The sequence below is a fragment of the Aulonocara sp. 'chitande type north' Nkhata Bay genome, linkage group LG4, assembly GCF_057382095.1.
Source record: "Aulonocara sp. 'chitande type north' Nkhata Bay isolate Kocher_YH1m ecotype deep benthic linkage group LG4, A_spYH_male_GT1.1, whole genome shotgun sequence".
Lineage (NCBI taxonomy): Eukaryota > Metazoa > Chordata > Actinopteri > Cichliformes > Cichlidae > Aulonocara > Aulonocara sp. 'chitande type north' Nkhata Bay.
This window is the reverse complement of record NC_141347.1, coordinates 22,486,894-22,502,960: the sequence shown is the minus strand read 5'-3', so window position 1 is coordinate 22,502,960 and position 16,067 is coordinate 22,486,894. Positions and strand designations below refer to the sequence as shown.

Sequence of the window (16,067 nt, the reverse complement as noted above, 5' to 3'; positions counted from 1 at the left end):
ATATTATATTCATCATGGGAGCTCGTCCTTAGAGCTTAGCGTTAAAAAGAGAAATTTCTCCATGAAATGAATTGGAGAAACTGTTGATGTGAAGTAACATGAAACAGAAGTGTATGCGTACAAGCCCAGATACAGTCCAGCATGTGTATTTTACATAAGTGTACTAAAAAAGCATTAGTGTAAGTCTCTTAGACCGTGTGTTGTCATATCTAGATGATTATGATATCTAAGTCTGTCCCTTTGGGGGTGTGTCAGAAAAAATCTGGAAAATCACACATGCTGTGGTGAACTGCCGCAAATAAGTGCTGTAAAATCCCATATAGTTTTTCCACCACTTCTCCTTCCAGTCCAGTAGGTGGCTAATAAATTCTATGCTAAAGTTAATGATTTACCAAAACCAGAAGAAGAAGAAAGAACCGGCAGAAGAGTCAACAAAAGAAGAAGAAGAACCTGTCCAATCAGCGGCATCTTGGGAGGAACTATCCCCCGACCAGAAGAGAGTGAACCCAATCTGACAGTTTTTCACTCTCTTCTTTGGTTTCTGTTTCTTGTCGCTTTTCAGCTTCCTATAACATGAAGTTGTGAATAATTATTGTTTAAAACGTTTCCACTGTTCGGAAAACCCGGACATCTTCCATTGGGTTCACGGCAGTTACTTCCCGGTGTTTAGCTTGTGTGGTTGGACCGGGGAGAACCTGCAGAGATGTCCGACAACGGTGGCTCGGCCGTCGGCCTCCTATCCTATGAGACGCTGGTTCATGCTGTGGCAGGTGCAATGGTGAGTAGCTTTGTTTCTTATTTATTTGTTTTTTATGGGGGTTGGGGTATTATCCTTCTAATAGCAGATAGCATGGTGTTGAAGAAACCACTTTAAGCTGAACAATGGTGTTAGATGTTGTGTTTTCAGGTGTCAGTATGGATGTTAATGTTGCAGTGCATTGTCTTTTTAGGGGAGTGTGACAGCTATGACCGTCTTCTTTCCTCTGGACACGGCCAAAAGCAGACTCCAGGGTGAGCTGGGGGGCTTTATCATCTTGGACAGAGGTCACCTGATAAGCTGCAGAGTTGAAAGAGGTTTAACGCTGGGGTCATTATAGAGCAACCGTAACTGCGTCCCAAAGAGTAGCGCACTGATAAATGTAGTTTTTATTTTACCTCATAAACAATCAATTTCTGTTTGTTGTTTCATGTGTCTTTTTTTTTTTTATTGCAAAGCACGCTCATGTTCAGCTCTATATGAGACATAAAAAGGTGTGTTATGCCTTTCTGCTTCCACTCTTTTATATTCCACAAGCTGAGATAATGCAGTTAAACTGATCTTTGTGTGTCAAGTCATTGTCCAGAGACTCATTGCCTGATTTCTGGCATATTTGTGTTTATTTTTCAGTGGATGAGAAGAGAAAGTCGAACTCAACTCCAGTCATTCTGGCTGAGATAGCAAAGGAAGAAGGCTTGTACGTATAGTGTTGGAATTTAAAATCACTGAGGCTTCTGGTTAGAAATTACACAAGTTAAGCCTTGTTTTACTCTTATTTGACCATATTTATAATTTAACCAAATGTTATGAACCAAAACAAGGTAATCACAGATATAAACAGTTAATGAAAATAATTGGTAGCTGCAGCTGTAATCTAATCCATGGTTTAGGATGATGTTTTGACCACATGACTAAAAACACAGTACTCAAATGCCTCATCACTACCTCTCCCAGTCTGTCACTGTACAGAGGCTGGTTCCCAGTTATCTCCAGCCTTTGCTGCTCCAATTTTGTCTACTTCTACACGTTTAACTCACTGAAGAAGCTGATGGCATCTGGTCCAGGCCAGTCCAGACCTGGGAAAGACTTGCTCATTGGAATTGTGTCAGGTAAGTACTGACCTGATGGAAATTGTCTGAAAGACTTAAATGGATACAAGGTGTCCAATTAATAGAGAAGCCTGTAGCACAAAAGGCAAACTTTTCAAAAGTGGAGGGAGTGACTGTGTGACAGATGTCTGGATTGAATGGATGAATCCTGGATTTGTGTGTGAAACGTTTGCATGCATGTATCCCATAGACTGTATGCAAAAGATGGTGATATTATCCTCTGGTTTGTGGATTCAAGAAACTTGAATATCTCTTGTTCATGTAGGAGTGGTGAATGTGATCCTGACCACTCCCATGTGGGTGGTCAACACTCGACTGAAGATGCAGGGGGTAAAGTTCAGAAACGAAGACCTCCACCAGACTCACTACAGAGGCATATTTGGTGAGCGCTTCATATCTGTTAAACAGGTCAAAACTTCTGACGTGCTTGTCTTGTGTCTGTGTGATTGTCAAACCTCACTGCTTCTCTTTCAGATGCTTTCTCACAGATCATAGCCAACGAGGGGGTGGGAACTCTGTGGAACGGCACTTTGCCCTCTCTCGTCCTCGTACTCAACCCTGCTGTGCAGTTCATGATTTATGAGGCCATGAAGAGGAAGGCAGGCAGAGGAGGGAGGAAGGTAAGAAGACTTAAAGGGAACCAGTGATGTATGCAATATTGCCTTATTGAAGCTAATCAGTCAGCATCCTGTCGTTCCATAGCTGAAGGGCTGCGATCAGGAGGGACCCTGTTTAGACCAATCTAGCGATCAGTCACCTGACCTGTGAACTTTCGTCTTTTACCACAGATATCCTCAGCAAAGATTTTTCTCATTGGAGCCATTGCCAAGGCCATCGCTACCACTGCCACGTATCCTCTGCAGACAGTTCAGGCCATACTGAGGGTAAATACTCTAATACAGAAAATGTTATTCCTGTATTCTGTTTTTCAAAGATTAGGCTGATGAAGTTCAACATTTTTGCAATGACAGAAAATTCAGTAAACAGACAAAAACAACTACAAATTGTATCTGTGTAATTTTATGTGTGCCAAAAGCAGTCTATTACTCTTACACGGGCAAAATGATGTTTCCTCAAAAACTAAAAACTAAAGTGGAACTCCTGGCTGAGTCTGGGACACAACATTGTGTAAATTTGACTTAATTTTGTGTACACTCCTCAGAAACTTTATTAGGGGAAAAAAAAATTCTGATCCGGTCCCAGTAGATAAGAACGCCTGCTACCAAAAACCAAGCTACATTCACTTATATCACATTTCTTTCCCATTCTGATGCTCAGCAGCAACTTCACTATATCACTAAATTAGCTGAGTTGCTACAATGTGATTGGATGATTAGATATTTCTATTGATCAGCAGATGAACCGGTTTAAACAAAGTGGCCGGTGAGTGTGTATTAATAGAAAAATTTAGAGAAACCAGAGCATCTTTATATGGTTAATACCATCAAACACTCGATGCAAATATGCATGACTGGTAAATGATATTTAATCTTTACTACACATGCATCACTTGTTTTATGCTTTTTCATCAGTTTGGCCAGTATACAAGTGACGCCGAGGGTGGTGGTGTGATGGGGAGCCTTTCTAACATTTTGTTCCTGCTCATGGACCGGATAAAGTGAGTGCAGCATCTCTAAAATTACACTATCTAGTCACTCGACTCACAACAAGCACATGTGTGAATATGTAGCAGTGGTCACAGTTGTATACCCGTGTTTATCGCAGGAAGCACGGTGCTCTCGGTTTGTACAAAGGCCTGGAGGCCAAGCTGCTACAGACGGTACTGACGGCTGCACTCATGTTTGTTGTGTATGAGAAGATCGCTGCAGTGACCTTCAGACTCATGGGGATGAACAAGAAACTGAAGCACTGAAGACTGCTACCTGAACACAGCAAACCGTCAGTGCACTCATCCTCAGTAGGTTTTAAAGCCTGCTGATGCTATTACTAACATTATGAATTGTTTCTGTCGCATAGGCACGATAATATGAGCCCGCAATGGTGCTTTGGGAGCCCCACATTCCTATTCCATTCCCAAATTATATAACAAAACCAGAGGGGGGTTTAATTATTGCTATTGTTAACCTCTAACTGTGAACATCTGTGCATACACATCCTCTCCACTGGTGCATTTCTCTTGGTTAAGCATGGTCCTGCAGGGACTAAAGTTAACTGAGTTTATGTGACAAAGAAAAACATACAGACATTATTTATTAGTTTGGTTTGCTGTATAATATCTTCTAGTGTGAGGTGAGTTAAACAGGTCCTGTATTGAGTAACTGTTTGAAAAGAACACCTTTCAAAGAGCTGAACTTTCTACTGTTAAAAAATAAAACTCTGTCAGGTGATGATTTAAAAAAAACCAACAAAAAAAACCCCGTTTAGGCAAAAGAACACAAATACACCTGTTTGGCCTCTTTCTGAGAGATGTTGGCTGCACTGAAAGACTGATACAGCTCTCGTGGAAATATACATGCTCTTTAAGAAATTACTGGTTCAAATCAATGGGCCAGACTAGCTGCTTTCCCCTGGTCCGAGTTTTTGCCATGAGTCTGCTGTAGTTTCATATTTCACTATAGGAGATGAATGATATTTGTCTTTACATTTACATTTTCATATGAATTTGAAAAAGTGTATTTCAATTTAAGACTTTTGTCTTAACATTTGAGCTTTATTGCACGTGATGATAAGTTTACTGCTGCCTTAATCTAAACCACTGGGCCATTCTTTACATACACTTAAGCTTTTAACTGTGAATTTATCCAGTTGTGAAATCCTGCAAGATGGAAACCTCATTAAATTAATTTAATATAAATTGAGGGAAAAGCACAGTGTATGTGTCTGCACATGCTGCAGTAGTTGTAGGTAGCAAGTGCCTCTGATTGTAATGCATTATGAAAAAGAAACTGTATGAACTGACATACAGACGAGTGACAAATTAAAGGAAAAAAACAAGCTAAAATCTTAGTTGTGCGTCCACAGCATCAGTGCACCTCAGCATGTATTCTTAAAGTCTTTGGACCTACAAAGATAAACAGTATTCTTCCAAAAGACACACCCTCATTATGTTGCTGGTGGTGGAGTACACCAACTAACACCTACACACAAATTTCTCTCAAATTAGCTTGTTTTGTGGTCTTGTGACTGCAAAAGCTGTAGCTTCTGATTCATGAAACCAGTCAGAGTATAATATTTCCTCACTGCAGGAATTAGAGGTTTGTTTCCCCCATAGACTGAATATAAAACGTGGATGGATCCACTATCAACTACTGATTAGCTTTGTACTCTGCATTTTAAGGTTTTGGCTGCTAAAATGTTGTTGTTATCAAGTTTTGGAGGGTTTATGAGCCAGAAGTGACTATTTATGGATGACTCTGTGGCAAGACTGGAACACAAGCTTCTTTGATAGTTTACTACTGGTGAGATTATTACACGACAAAAGACACCAATGCTACAAAAACTGGTTAAGCTGAGCAGACATCTGTGTCGGCATGTACCTGTAAGTCAGCGTAGCCACACCTTTTACTTTTGAGCTTTTGTAAAGTTTAGATAAGAAAGCAACCATGTGGACTGGGGCTAACAGGTTATAAAGACAAAAAGAAACTGTATCAGGTTGCAAACACATTTATTTTTGTTGTAAAGCTGGGCATTTTAACATCAAAGGTTATAGGGTTTTGACTCTTTTGAAGCCAGTCTCACTCTAAAGAGCTGCAGGTTTTGGCACTTTTTCATTTTGATGCTTGTCGATGGTTTAATTCTTTTTTTTGTCACTCGTTTGTAAGTTATTCAGTGACTGTTGATCTACACAAACACTTGATGCACTGAGTTTTTTCTACTGTTTTCAATATCGCAGTGTTCGACGTGCGCTCTTTTTCTTTCACACAGATGTCTTCCATTATGTCTATCAGTTCCCTGCGAGTAGTGTAAACTTGTCGGGGATCGCAGTGATTCACAGTATTTGTCACAGTACTTTCTCTCTCTCTCTGATGTGGTAAATGACAGTTAATGCTGCCTTTCAACTTGATGCCGGTTGACAGTTGATCCACTCCTCCTGCTGCTGTTGTTGTTAAACTGGTTTTTCTCTCTTTACATCTTGGTTATAACCAAGAGAGGCGCTTCCCTTTAACACCGCAGCCTTTAGACCTTTTGTTGTTCTATCAATACTCTAGCCAAGTGACACATTTACCAGATTTCAGCTCCTCTGCCAGTTGTCACTTATATTTGGTAGCAGTTAGGAAAAACAGCTCCAACTGTTTGGTTTTTTTTTTTTTTTGATTAAAGCTTTACAATTTTGCTTTTTATATTTTACAAAATTAACTTTGTTTACATCCAGTTCTTATTTGATATCATCTTGACTCATTTACAACAACAAAAAAAACACAACACAGATTTTCTAATTTTGTTTAAATAAATATAACACTGTTTGTGGGTTGTAAATTATTGTTATAACCAGGGAATGAATAAAAAAAAAAAAAAAAAAAAAAAAATTGAGAAACAATACTGATTTCTTTAATTGTGTTTTGTTTAGATCATTACATGCCAGATAAAATGTAGTTCATCACTGCTTTAAAAAAAATAAATAAAAGAATCCCCCCAGAAGACTGAGTAGTGATTGGTGAGCTCATGCAAATGTTTACCACGTTAAATGTCCTCCACTGGAGGTCTACAGGATAATGATGCATTCGTGACCATGCCTCAGGTGGAATTTATACTTCTGAAATTCAGTTTATCAGAGCCATACGTAGGGTTAAATCTTACGTCACAATATCCTATGCTGACATGCACCTCCCTTCCTCAAAACAACTGTGATTGGCCTGTTTCCTCCTCTTCTAATTGACTGGAAGGGAATGAATCAACTCCAGGCTTTCAGACTTCAGTGCAGAAGTATAAATTATGCTTTAGGCTCATATTGGGAGTCTTCACTTCTCGTCATCTCCTCAACATACCAGTGTGGCAGGAAGCAATACTGAGAGTCTCTGTGGGCAGAGTAGGTGACATCTTTGTAGGGATCCCAGGAGAACAGGTACACCACTCTGAAATGACAACAGAAAGAGATTAACATGTATTTACCCCAAACCAGAATATTTTAAAAGTGTTATTATAGCTCACCTAGGACTGTCTTCGGTAACTACACGCTTCACAAAAGACAGGAAATCGCAGCAAAAGTTCATGCATACTGTCGGCTTCCAGCAGTTATACTCGTTCTGTTTAAAAGATGTACAGAAGGCTCATGAAGTGTGCTCATGGTGTGCTGCCAGATGTTTTTAAATCACGAGTTATTTATTGCTTTACCTTGATGAGATGGGAGATCTTAGAAATGTGAAAGGTCTCCACGGAAACAACGACACCTTCCTGATCTCGGAAACCTGCCACCACTCTAGGGACTCCCGGGAGAAAAGACTGGGCCCACCACTTAAGCAGTTTGAACCTGAGGAGCGCCAAAATAAAAGCGTTACCATCCAGCCAACCACACAACGTGAAAATTATGAGGCTTTACTTTATCCTGTACCTGTGGAAGTTGCTGCGCTGTTTGGGGGTGCAGATCTCTGCAGAGGTCTTCAGCTCCACGTAACAGGCAGGAGCAGCCGGAGCTTTGGGATCTTTATCCCGACAGTCCACCTCGCCGGAGAACAGCAGTCTGTGATCCGCGAGCCGAGTTTGCACCACAGTGCAGAAGGCCTCGTTGGTGTTAACCACTCCACCAGGGTCAGGTAGACTGTGGGTATTGTCTACAGGAGAGACAAAGGTGAAACTTTACCACTGAAAGCACTGTGCTAGGTTTAGTTTTCATATCTAATATAATGGACACACAGATATGTACAGAAAAAATAATGATTTGAAGTCAGTGTTGGGCATTATAATAATCACATTACATTTTTATAGAGTGTAGTAATTTTAATTAATCGTGGTAAGATCAACAATCATACTGCATTTACGAGTCTTTGCTGTTACTCGAGTTCTTCAATTACATAAAGACATGAAGATAACTTTTTAAAAGGACAGCTGCTGGAAGCGGCCATCAAAAGATAGGCACTGTGGTCATAAAGGGATGAACATAATCAGCAACAATACTCAGGCTGTGTCATGTAAATGATGCTCAACTGGTACTAAGGGACCCAGCAGCCTGGACTGCTGACACAAAGCAGCATGGATCTGTGTTTTCCTGTTGTTTATCCCCAATTCTGCCATTACCAGTGCAGCACAAACCAAGAATCATCAGCCAGGCAACATTTTTCTAGTCTTCTATTGTCCAGTTTTGTTGAGCTTGGATGAATTATAGCTTCAGTTTCCTTTTCTTAGCTGACAGGAGTTGCACCTGGTGTGGTCTTCTGATTACCTCGATTGTACTAAGTGGTTGTTTGAGTTACTCTTGCCTTCCTATCAGTTCCAAGCAGTCTCTCTTTGATCTTTGGTACCAATGAGGAATTTTCACCCTGAGAACTGCCACTGACTGGATGTTTCCTCTTTTCAAACCAGTCTCTGTAAACCCTAGAGATGGTTATGTGGGAAAATCCCAGTAAATTAGCGTGCCTGGAGAGAACCCACACAGGCAGCAAAGCTCACACGAAAACAGCCGGTGAAATCAAACCTGCACCTTCTTTTTGTGAGGCAAAAGTACTGTTTTTGTTTGGGGTTTTTTATTATACCATTAGCATTTTTCCCCATAGTGGAAATCTCACATGTTGTGCTTCCCAGGCACAAATGGACTGAATATAAAACCAGTTGATTATGAGGTATGCCTGTGAATCATCAGCTGTGGGTAAGGCAGTTTAAATCAGTACCCAAAGTTTCAAAAAAAAAAAAAAAAAAAAAAAGGAAAAATAAGGTACTACATAAACCCACCTACCTGCACATGTGTATTGCTCAAACTTGTATCCCCAGTACATCATCTCTTCATGCCTCTCGGTGCGGTTCTCCCGTTCCCTGCGAGCAGCTTCCGTTTCCACCTCACTGATGTAAAATGTGCCCCTGAACCTGGTGACTGCTAACAACCAGCCTTCCCTTGTCTCATAAGGAGTGGTCAGCAGCTTAGTTAGGTGGCCCCGCCATGTCACAAAGTCGACATCTAAAGCGCTGGAAAGAGTAGAGGTTGATCAAAGAATACATGTCCAGTAGGAACTGTTGTTGTGGTTAGAGATCAATAATGTTTATCTCTCTCTCTCTGTGTGGGACCTACTTGATCACCTGAAGAGAAATACAATAAAAACAGGAACCTCACAGCTACACTTACCGAGGTGAGGCTGCTGCCCCTGTTGGGTTAATCTTTGATTTATTGGCTACAATCCACCGGAGAATATGGTCCAGCCTCTCCTTCACACTGTCGTCTCTTTTTATAAAGCGATCCCTGTATCCATCCCTCAGGTTGAAATTTGGATTCCTGTCAGGCTCCACGTAGTACCTCATCTGCCTGCTGTCGTTGAAGAATCTACGCTCAGAGTCGAGGGAAAAACATCCCACTTCCACAGGCTGTTTGTAAACAGGAAAGTCTCTTTCATAAAGCTCTCTTCTCGTGCTTAAAGTCCTGCAGCTCAAAGGGTTTTGACCCAGAGCCGACTCAGACCGATACTGGTGCTGTGTGTTCGTTCTGAAGTGTTTATTCTCACGAGGACTTCTGCCACTGTCGTCTCTTTGTCTTTTGTACGAGGACTGATGGCTGTGACAGCTGATGCTGGATCTGTGGGGGTCCATAGCTGGACAGAAAGAATTTATGAGTTTTTGTTCTTTAAGTGCAATTTTTTCAGGGATAAGTTAGGTTAGGGTTAATGCATATGTGCATATTCTTTAGCTAACTTTTAAAAATATAACAGGCAACTTTGCAAAGAACCGATTATAAGCTGTGTCCTTATAATCGGTTTGCATCAAACATCCAAAGAAGAGCTTTGGATGTCCTTCAAGAAGCCTGGAAAACTATTCCTGAAGACTGCTTAAAGAAATGACAGGAAAGCTTTGCTAACAGAGTTCAGGCTGCGTTGAAGAATAAATGTGGTCAAACCAAATATTGGCTTTCAAGATCGTTAGAACTGTACAAAGTTGTTTTTGCCTTATATACTTTATACTCTTGTATGCTTGAACATGTTTTGATAAATCGCTGCACCGGTTCCACATTTTCCTACCAAAATATAAAGACATGATGGGGTGGCTGAAGACTTTTGCACAGTGCTGCATATTTAAAATTAGAAATGTGTTCTTTCCTCTCTGTAACAAATTGTACACAAACAATGAATTAGTTTAAGTTTAAATGCAGCATATCTGGACCTAGAACCGCCTGATGTGCTTATAACAGTTTATGTGTTGAATGTTGAATGGAAAAGAGGCAGGTAATGTCTGGCGTGTGTCTGCACTGTTTCTCAATTAAATGCATGTTTAAAATTAACAAAGGTTTCCTAATACCGCTGTTACTAACCCCACTACGAAAACTAAAGAGTACTTTCATGAATAAATAAGACGTAAGTAAGTGATAACCTACCTCTTTACAGCACAGCGAGCAGAGGTTGCTAAGCTAACGTTAGAAGTTCCCTGTTTATATTATGTCAGAGGAAATAAAATAACAGACTTGGCACAGGAACAACAAACATACGTTTGTTGCATCTTTACCGACTAAAACCAAGAAGTAGCTGAGTTAGAAAAACGCTGCCTTGTTTTTGTAGCGGGACAGCTAACTAGTCTCACACGCTAACAACAAGCTAACGCCACTTCCGTGTGCAGTTTTCCATCCAATCCGCTGCTCGGTGTTAGCGGCGACACTTCCTCTAAAAACACTGTAAATATCCGTGAAAAGAAGAGTTGTAGCAGTTCCCTGTAGCTGTTGGGCTGGTTTGTGGCTCTGGCAGAGAATAAAGTGATGTAAAAGAAGAAGAAAAAAACATTATTATTGGGTTTATTCATCAGGTAAGGACGAAAATTATTTTCGAGTTCAAATAGCTCGGTCTAATGTTGATAAACGAGCTACCGTTAGCATGGCTAACGGTGTAGTGTTTTTTAACCTAACAAAACTTGTTTTCTGAGCGTACCTTTATGGAAAATATGAGATTATGTCTTATAATTCATTCATCAGAAATTGGCAAAGGAGTGGATCTTGACTGTGGGGCATTATTCTTAATTAGTAGGAAATAATGATATGATTGACCATTTAAAGGTCTTTTAATAGGCTCTGCGTTGTGTAGCGAGAAAAGCAGCATCTTGGAGTGAACAGGTGCAAATTTCTCCTTCAGGTATGAGCAGGAAACGGGCTCTGATTTCAGACGCTTTCAATCTGAAGAAGAGAAGAAATGGCACAGAACAATTTGGAGCTACTGCTGCTGAAGATGGTGGGTGTGACTCCTAAAAAATCTACAATAACGTGATCAAAAAACTCTTCATTTGAAGTTCACACTGTCATTTCTTCACTTTAAAAGGACCAGCTGACATTAAATCCAGTCTGGAGTACCTCATGACCCTATTTCCCAGAAAGCTCTTCAATGATGCACTGCCTCAAATTGTGCTGAAGCACCAGCTCTACAGCTTACACAGTGACAAGACATTGGTGGACAAGGAGGTGGTAAGGTGGATTTTAAGTGCTAGAAATGTATGTGTAATCATTTCTGCAGATTCAGATGTGAAATACAACTCGTTGCTGTCATCGGTAACAGAATAAGATGCGTGAACGAGGAGATCTGCTGATGTTCCAGCTCGGGTTCGACGCAGAAGCCTTTGGGCTGGTTTTTACTTCTGACTACAAGGCCAAAGTGCTGGCGGGAGAGGAGGGCAAAACCACAAGAGCCACCGTGGAGAGGTTCTTGGAGAAAGTGGTGTCCGCTTGCACAGATCTGAGCTTCACGAAAGACAAAATGCTGAAGGAGTTTCTCTTCACAGACTCTGAGATAACGTATGAAAGACGCCCATATATTGCATGCGTTTATTATTTAGCTTTATCATTCCCAAACCTTCTATCTTGGACATAGTTTAACATTTAACTTCCTAGATAAATAAAAAGTAAAGCAACACTGCTGACAATGACTGAAAGAGTTTGACATTTATTTAAAGGGGTAGCAGAGAATAACATTTTCTGTGGCATTAAAGCTGTTTATACCGATTTCCATAACTTTGTGCTTGGCATTATTGAAGGAATGTGTAACCTCTGACTTGGCCATTCTGAAAGATAAAGATCAACTCAGAATCTGTTTTCTCCCCACACACAGGCAGCTGGTTAAGTCTGGGGTCCTGACTGTGAGGGATGCAGGCAGCTGGTGGCTTTCCATTCCCAACTCTGGCAAATTCACAAAGTACTTCATAAAAGGTTGGTGTTGAATCTCACTTGATTGAATCGTAACAGCGATTTCCTTTAGTTACGACACCCATTAATGTCTTTGTTCTCATTTTGCCGTTAGGCCGTAAAGCAGTGCTCAGCATGGTTAAGAAGTCCAAATACGGCGAAGTCTTAAAGGCAGAAATCGAGGAGCGGCGGACGAATTCACAAGTGAAATTCCATATGAAATACCACATTCATGACATTGTTGGCGCAGAGCTGGTAGAGAGGTAATACGACTGGATGCTTTTTACCTCCTTTCCTTACCTTTATCTTAGTAGGTCAGTTTAACCACCTGTTAAGGCATTAAATACAGCTGCTCTCAATCGTATTTCAGTAACTGGACTAAATTTAAGAAACTCCCAATCCGACCATCTTTGATTTCTCTGAAAAAAGTCCAGGGAGACTAGACCTGTGTCTTTCAAAACGTTTTTAGGTCAAGTATCTGGTACTATGACTTCAGCAATGTGGAATTTCAAAATAATCTCACATTCAGTTGAGCGATAATTAGCTTAAAAATTTGCTAGTATAGCTTATACAGGCCAAATTTAAAGGGCTGTAGAAAAAACAATTCAAAGACAGGAGTTTAAGTTTATAACACTTTCATGTGTTAACCTCTTATAAATGGATCACCTCATATTACATTTAATGTGTAGTTTTATTATCACGAAACTACTCTAATCAGATGAAGTTCTTTGTGATGTACCAACAAATGGCATCATCTGACATTTCCAATTTCACTTTTCTAGAAAGATTTGGTGTTTGGTGGTAACAGATCCAAAATGTATGATGGTGTTCTGCCTTTCCCAAAGGTTTCCTTTTTCCCATTTGGTCTATTTACAGGATTATTAGTCTTTATGGTCACTAATGTGTGCGTGTTACTGTCAAACAGTTTTAACAACTCTTGATCTTTAAAATTACGTCTGTCTTGAAGTGTGGTTCCTTTTCTTTAACGTCCAAAACAATCTGACTTGTTTTCCGCCTAACTCGAGTCATGTTTTCGTCTGATCCCACTGATTTTAATGAATGCTTTCTTTCTTTCCAGCATACCGACAACTTCAGGGACCCTGTTGCGATCTGTGGATTCGTGAGGCTGACGTCAGGCGCTGACGGACGATGAGAAATTTATGAACGGAATGAAAAGTGTTTATAAAAAGACTGAATGGACTAATTTAAGTATTCAAGTGCAGATTCTGTGCCAAATGTGCTACTAATGACCTATGATGACGAGACGTTGTCAAGTTTTGGTTTATCTTGTAATAAGATTTATTTAAATTTCTTTGCATCACATATGAGATTCCTTGTCTACATGGAGTTCACAACCTAATGGCAATCATTGCCTCTGTGCTGAGTGTTTTCAGGAAACAAAATGCTTTGTTACAAATAAATGAGATTTCCCAACATCCTGTTTGAAACTTGAAGGTCAGTTTTCCAAAACCAAATAATGTCCCGCCTGTCAAAGCTTGAAACTGTGTCACCTTTAAGTAAAACGGATTACATCATTTTTTGTTCGCTGCTTCTCTCATGTTGTCTCTTCTGTTTTTGTGCTCAGTCAGCATCACTTGTGTGCAGCATTCATCCTTTGCCCGTACTTAACTGTATTTCAAACCCTTAGAAGGGTCAAGCTCATTAATTGTTTTGAACAGGCCCCTTTTCCTGAGAGCTTCAGACAGGATTTTTCATGTCCCACTAATAATTCCCAGGAATTGTTTTTCACTCATCTCGTCCAAAACCTCACAGTGTATGTATGGAATACAAGTGCAGGACTGAGCTTGAGATTAGAAGTTCTATTTTTAAGCTAAAAGTTGTTTTTTTTCCTTCTAGGTTTTCCCCAACGTGACTGCTCCACTCTGTGTGCGTGTGTGCAGATTTGATCTTTTGACTACATTGATGTCATAGATATTATAGTTACATTGAGTCCACTTTATTTGGAAACTTCCTTGTAACCTTTTGTAAACAGTTTGGAAGTGTTTGTTAAAAGAATAACTGAACAGTGAAAACTGGGGGTTAAATTACACTGTAAAATTGCACAAAATAGTTGTGATCATATTTTGTGGAGCTCTGCTCTACCAGCTGATTGCACCGCTATGTCTGTCAACCCATCCCCACAAGAAAATATCAAACACAAAGGGGACAGTGTCTGACTCCAGTGAGCCACAAATGCACCAAAGAGGCTTTCCCCAACACAGTCCTCATTTATAGTTCTACAAAACTCCCACTGACAGGTGGATTCTCCTGTTTCAGTGCAGCTAGCCAACAATGGATAAAACCAGTTGTTGCTGTCATATGCAGTACAAGGGTAACTCCCTAGATTGCTTTTGTAGTTTTAGTATCCTTCTTTTCTTCAGAGTTATCAGTTCTGTGACTAGTTACACTCAACAAAAATATAAACGCAACACCTTTGTTACTGCTCCCATTCCCCATGGGATGGACGTAGAGACCTAAAATTCATTCCAGATACACAATATAACCATCCCTCCCAAACAGTGGTCACAAATCAGTCCAAATGTGTGGTAGTGGGCACATCTGCTATATTGAGATAATCCATCCCACCTCACAGGTGTGCCACATCAGGATGCTGATCTGACATCATGAGTAGTGCACAGGTGTACCTCAGACTGCCCACAACAAAAGGCCACCCTGGAATGTGCAGTTTTGTCTCACAGCAAAATGCCACAGATGCCACAAGCAATGAGGGAGCGTGCAATTGGCATGCTGACAGCAGGAATGTCAACCAGATCTGTCGCCCGTGCATTGAATGTTCATTTCTCAACCATAAGCCGTCACCACAGGCGTTTCAGAGAATATGGCAGCACATCCAACCGGCCTCACAACCGCAGACCTCGTGTAACCACACCAGCCCAGGACCTCCACATCCAGCAGGTTCACCTCCAAGATCGTCTGAGACCAGCCACCCAGACAGCTGCTGGAACAATTGGTTTGCACAACCAAACAATTTCTGCACAAACTGTCAGAAACCGTCTCAGGGACGCTCAACTGCATGCCCGTCGTCCTCATCGGGGTCTTGACCTGACTCCAGCTCGTCGCCGTAACAGACTTGTGTGGGCAAATGCTCACATTCGATGGCGTCTGGCACGTTGGAGAGGTGTGCGCTTCACGGATGAATCATGGTTCACATTGTTCAGGGCAGATGGCAGCTGAGAATGTCCCAGTTCTTGCATGGCCAGCATACTCACCGGACATGTCACCCATTGAGCATGTTCGGGATGTGCTTGACCGGCGTATACGACAGCGTGTACCAGTTCCCACGAATATCCAACAACCTCGCACAGCCATTGAAGTGGAGTGGACCAACATTCCACAGGCCACAATTGACAATCTGATAGACTCCATGCGACGATGTGTTGCACTGCATGAGGCAAATGGTGGTCACACCAGATACTGACCGGTTCTGGGTCCCCAGACCCCCAATAGCGCAAAAAACTGCACATTCCAGGGTGGCCTTTTGTTGTGGGCAGTCTGAGGTACACCTGTGCACTACTCATGATGTCAGATCAGCATCCTGATGTGGCACACCTGTGAGGTGGGATGGATTATCTCAATATGGCAGATGTGCCCACTACCACACATTTGGACTGATTTGTGACCACTGTTTGGGAGGGATGGTTATATTGTGTATCTGGAATGAATTTTAGGTCTCTACGTCCATCCCATGGGGAATGGGAGCAGTAACAAAGGTGTTGCGTTTATATTTTTGTTGAGTGTAGATAAAACGATGTCTGTTAGCACCAACCAAGCCTATTCTATACTTGGACAAGTTGGCATAAAACATGCTCTAAAAAACAAAACTTAAATATAATTTTACAGAAAGTGTCAAGACTTTGAGTTTCTTTTAAGAGTGGGGCTCAATACATTTAGTGCTCCACTTTCATTCTCAACTGTAACAGTTACAAAT

General features: G+C 41.0%; 3 protein-coding genes across 4 annotated transcripts; 2 read left to right on the top strand and 1 right to left on the bottom strand.

Moving 5' to 3' along the window:
- The first annotated feature begins 449 nt into the window (after positions 1–449).
- On the top strand, positions 450–6,480 carry slc25a17l (solute carrier family 25 member 17-like). The gene is made up of 9 exons (XM_086289166.1): positions 450–778; positions 951–1,011; positions 1,388–1,454; positions 1,712–1,866; positions 2,132–2,248; positions 2,341–2,486; positions 2,655–2,750; positions 3,399–3,484; positions 3,592–6,480. Exons 1-9 carry the CDS (start codon positions 704–706, stop codon positions 3,737–3,739), a joined length of 951 nt encoding a protein of 316 aa, XP_086145292.1. The 5' UTR covers positions 450–703; the 3' UTR covers positions 3,740–6,480.
- Positions 5,617–10,798, bottom strand: dxo (decapping exoribonuclease). Its single transcript, XM_086289165.1, has 7 exons — positions 10,334–10,798; positions 9,098–9,557; positions 8,714–8,940; positions 7,376–7,595; positions 7,159–7,294; positions 6,976–7,070; positions 5,617–6,899 (listed from the first exon to the last, which is right to left on the bottom strand). The coding sequence occupies exons 2-7, from the start codon at positions 9,553–9,555 to the stop codon at positions 6,758–6,760; spliced, it is 1,278 nt and encodes a 425-aa protein (XP_086145291.1). The 5' UTR covers positions 9,556–9,557; positions 10,334–10,798; the 3' UTR covers positions 5,617–6,757.
- LOC147332547 (winged helix repair factor 1-like) lies at positions 10,159–14,095 on the top strand. Of its 2 annotated transcripts, none has more exons than XM_086289167.1 (7): positions 10,159–10,184; positions 11,079–11,174; positions 11,262–11,404; positions 11,496–11,731; positions 12,045–12,142; positions 12,234–12,381; positions 13,197–14,095. In XM_086289167.1, exons 1-7 carry the CDS (start codon positions 10,163–10,165, stop codon positions 13,240–13,242), a joined length of 789 nt encoding a protein of 262 aa, XP_086145293.1. In that variant the 5' UTR covers positions 10,159–10,162; the 3' UTR covers positions 13,243–14,095. The 2 variants fall into 2 exon arrangements, with proteins under 2 accessions (XP_086145293.1, XP_086145294.1); XM_086289168.1 differs by lacking the exon at positions 10,159–10,184 and adding an exon at positions 10,433–10,755 and having other exon boundaries at positions 13,197–14,092.
- Positions 14,096–16,067: the final 1,972 nt, after the last annotated feature.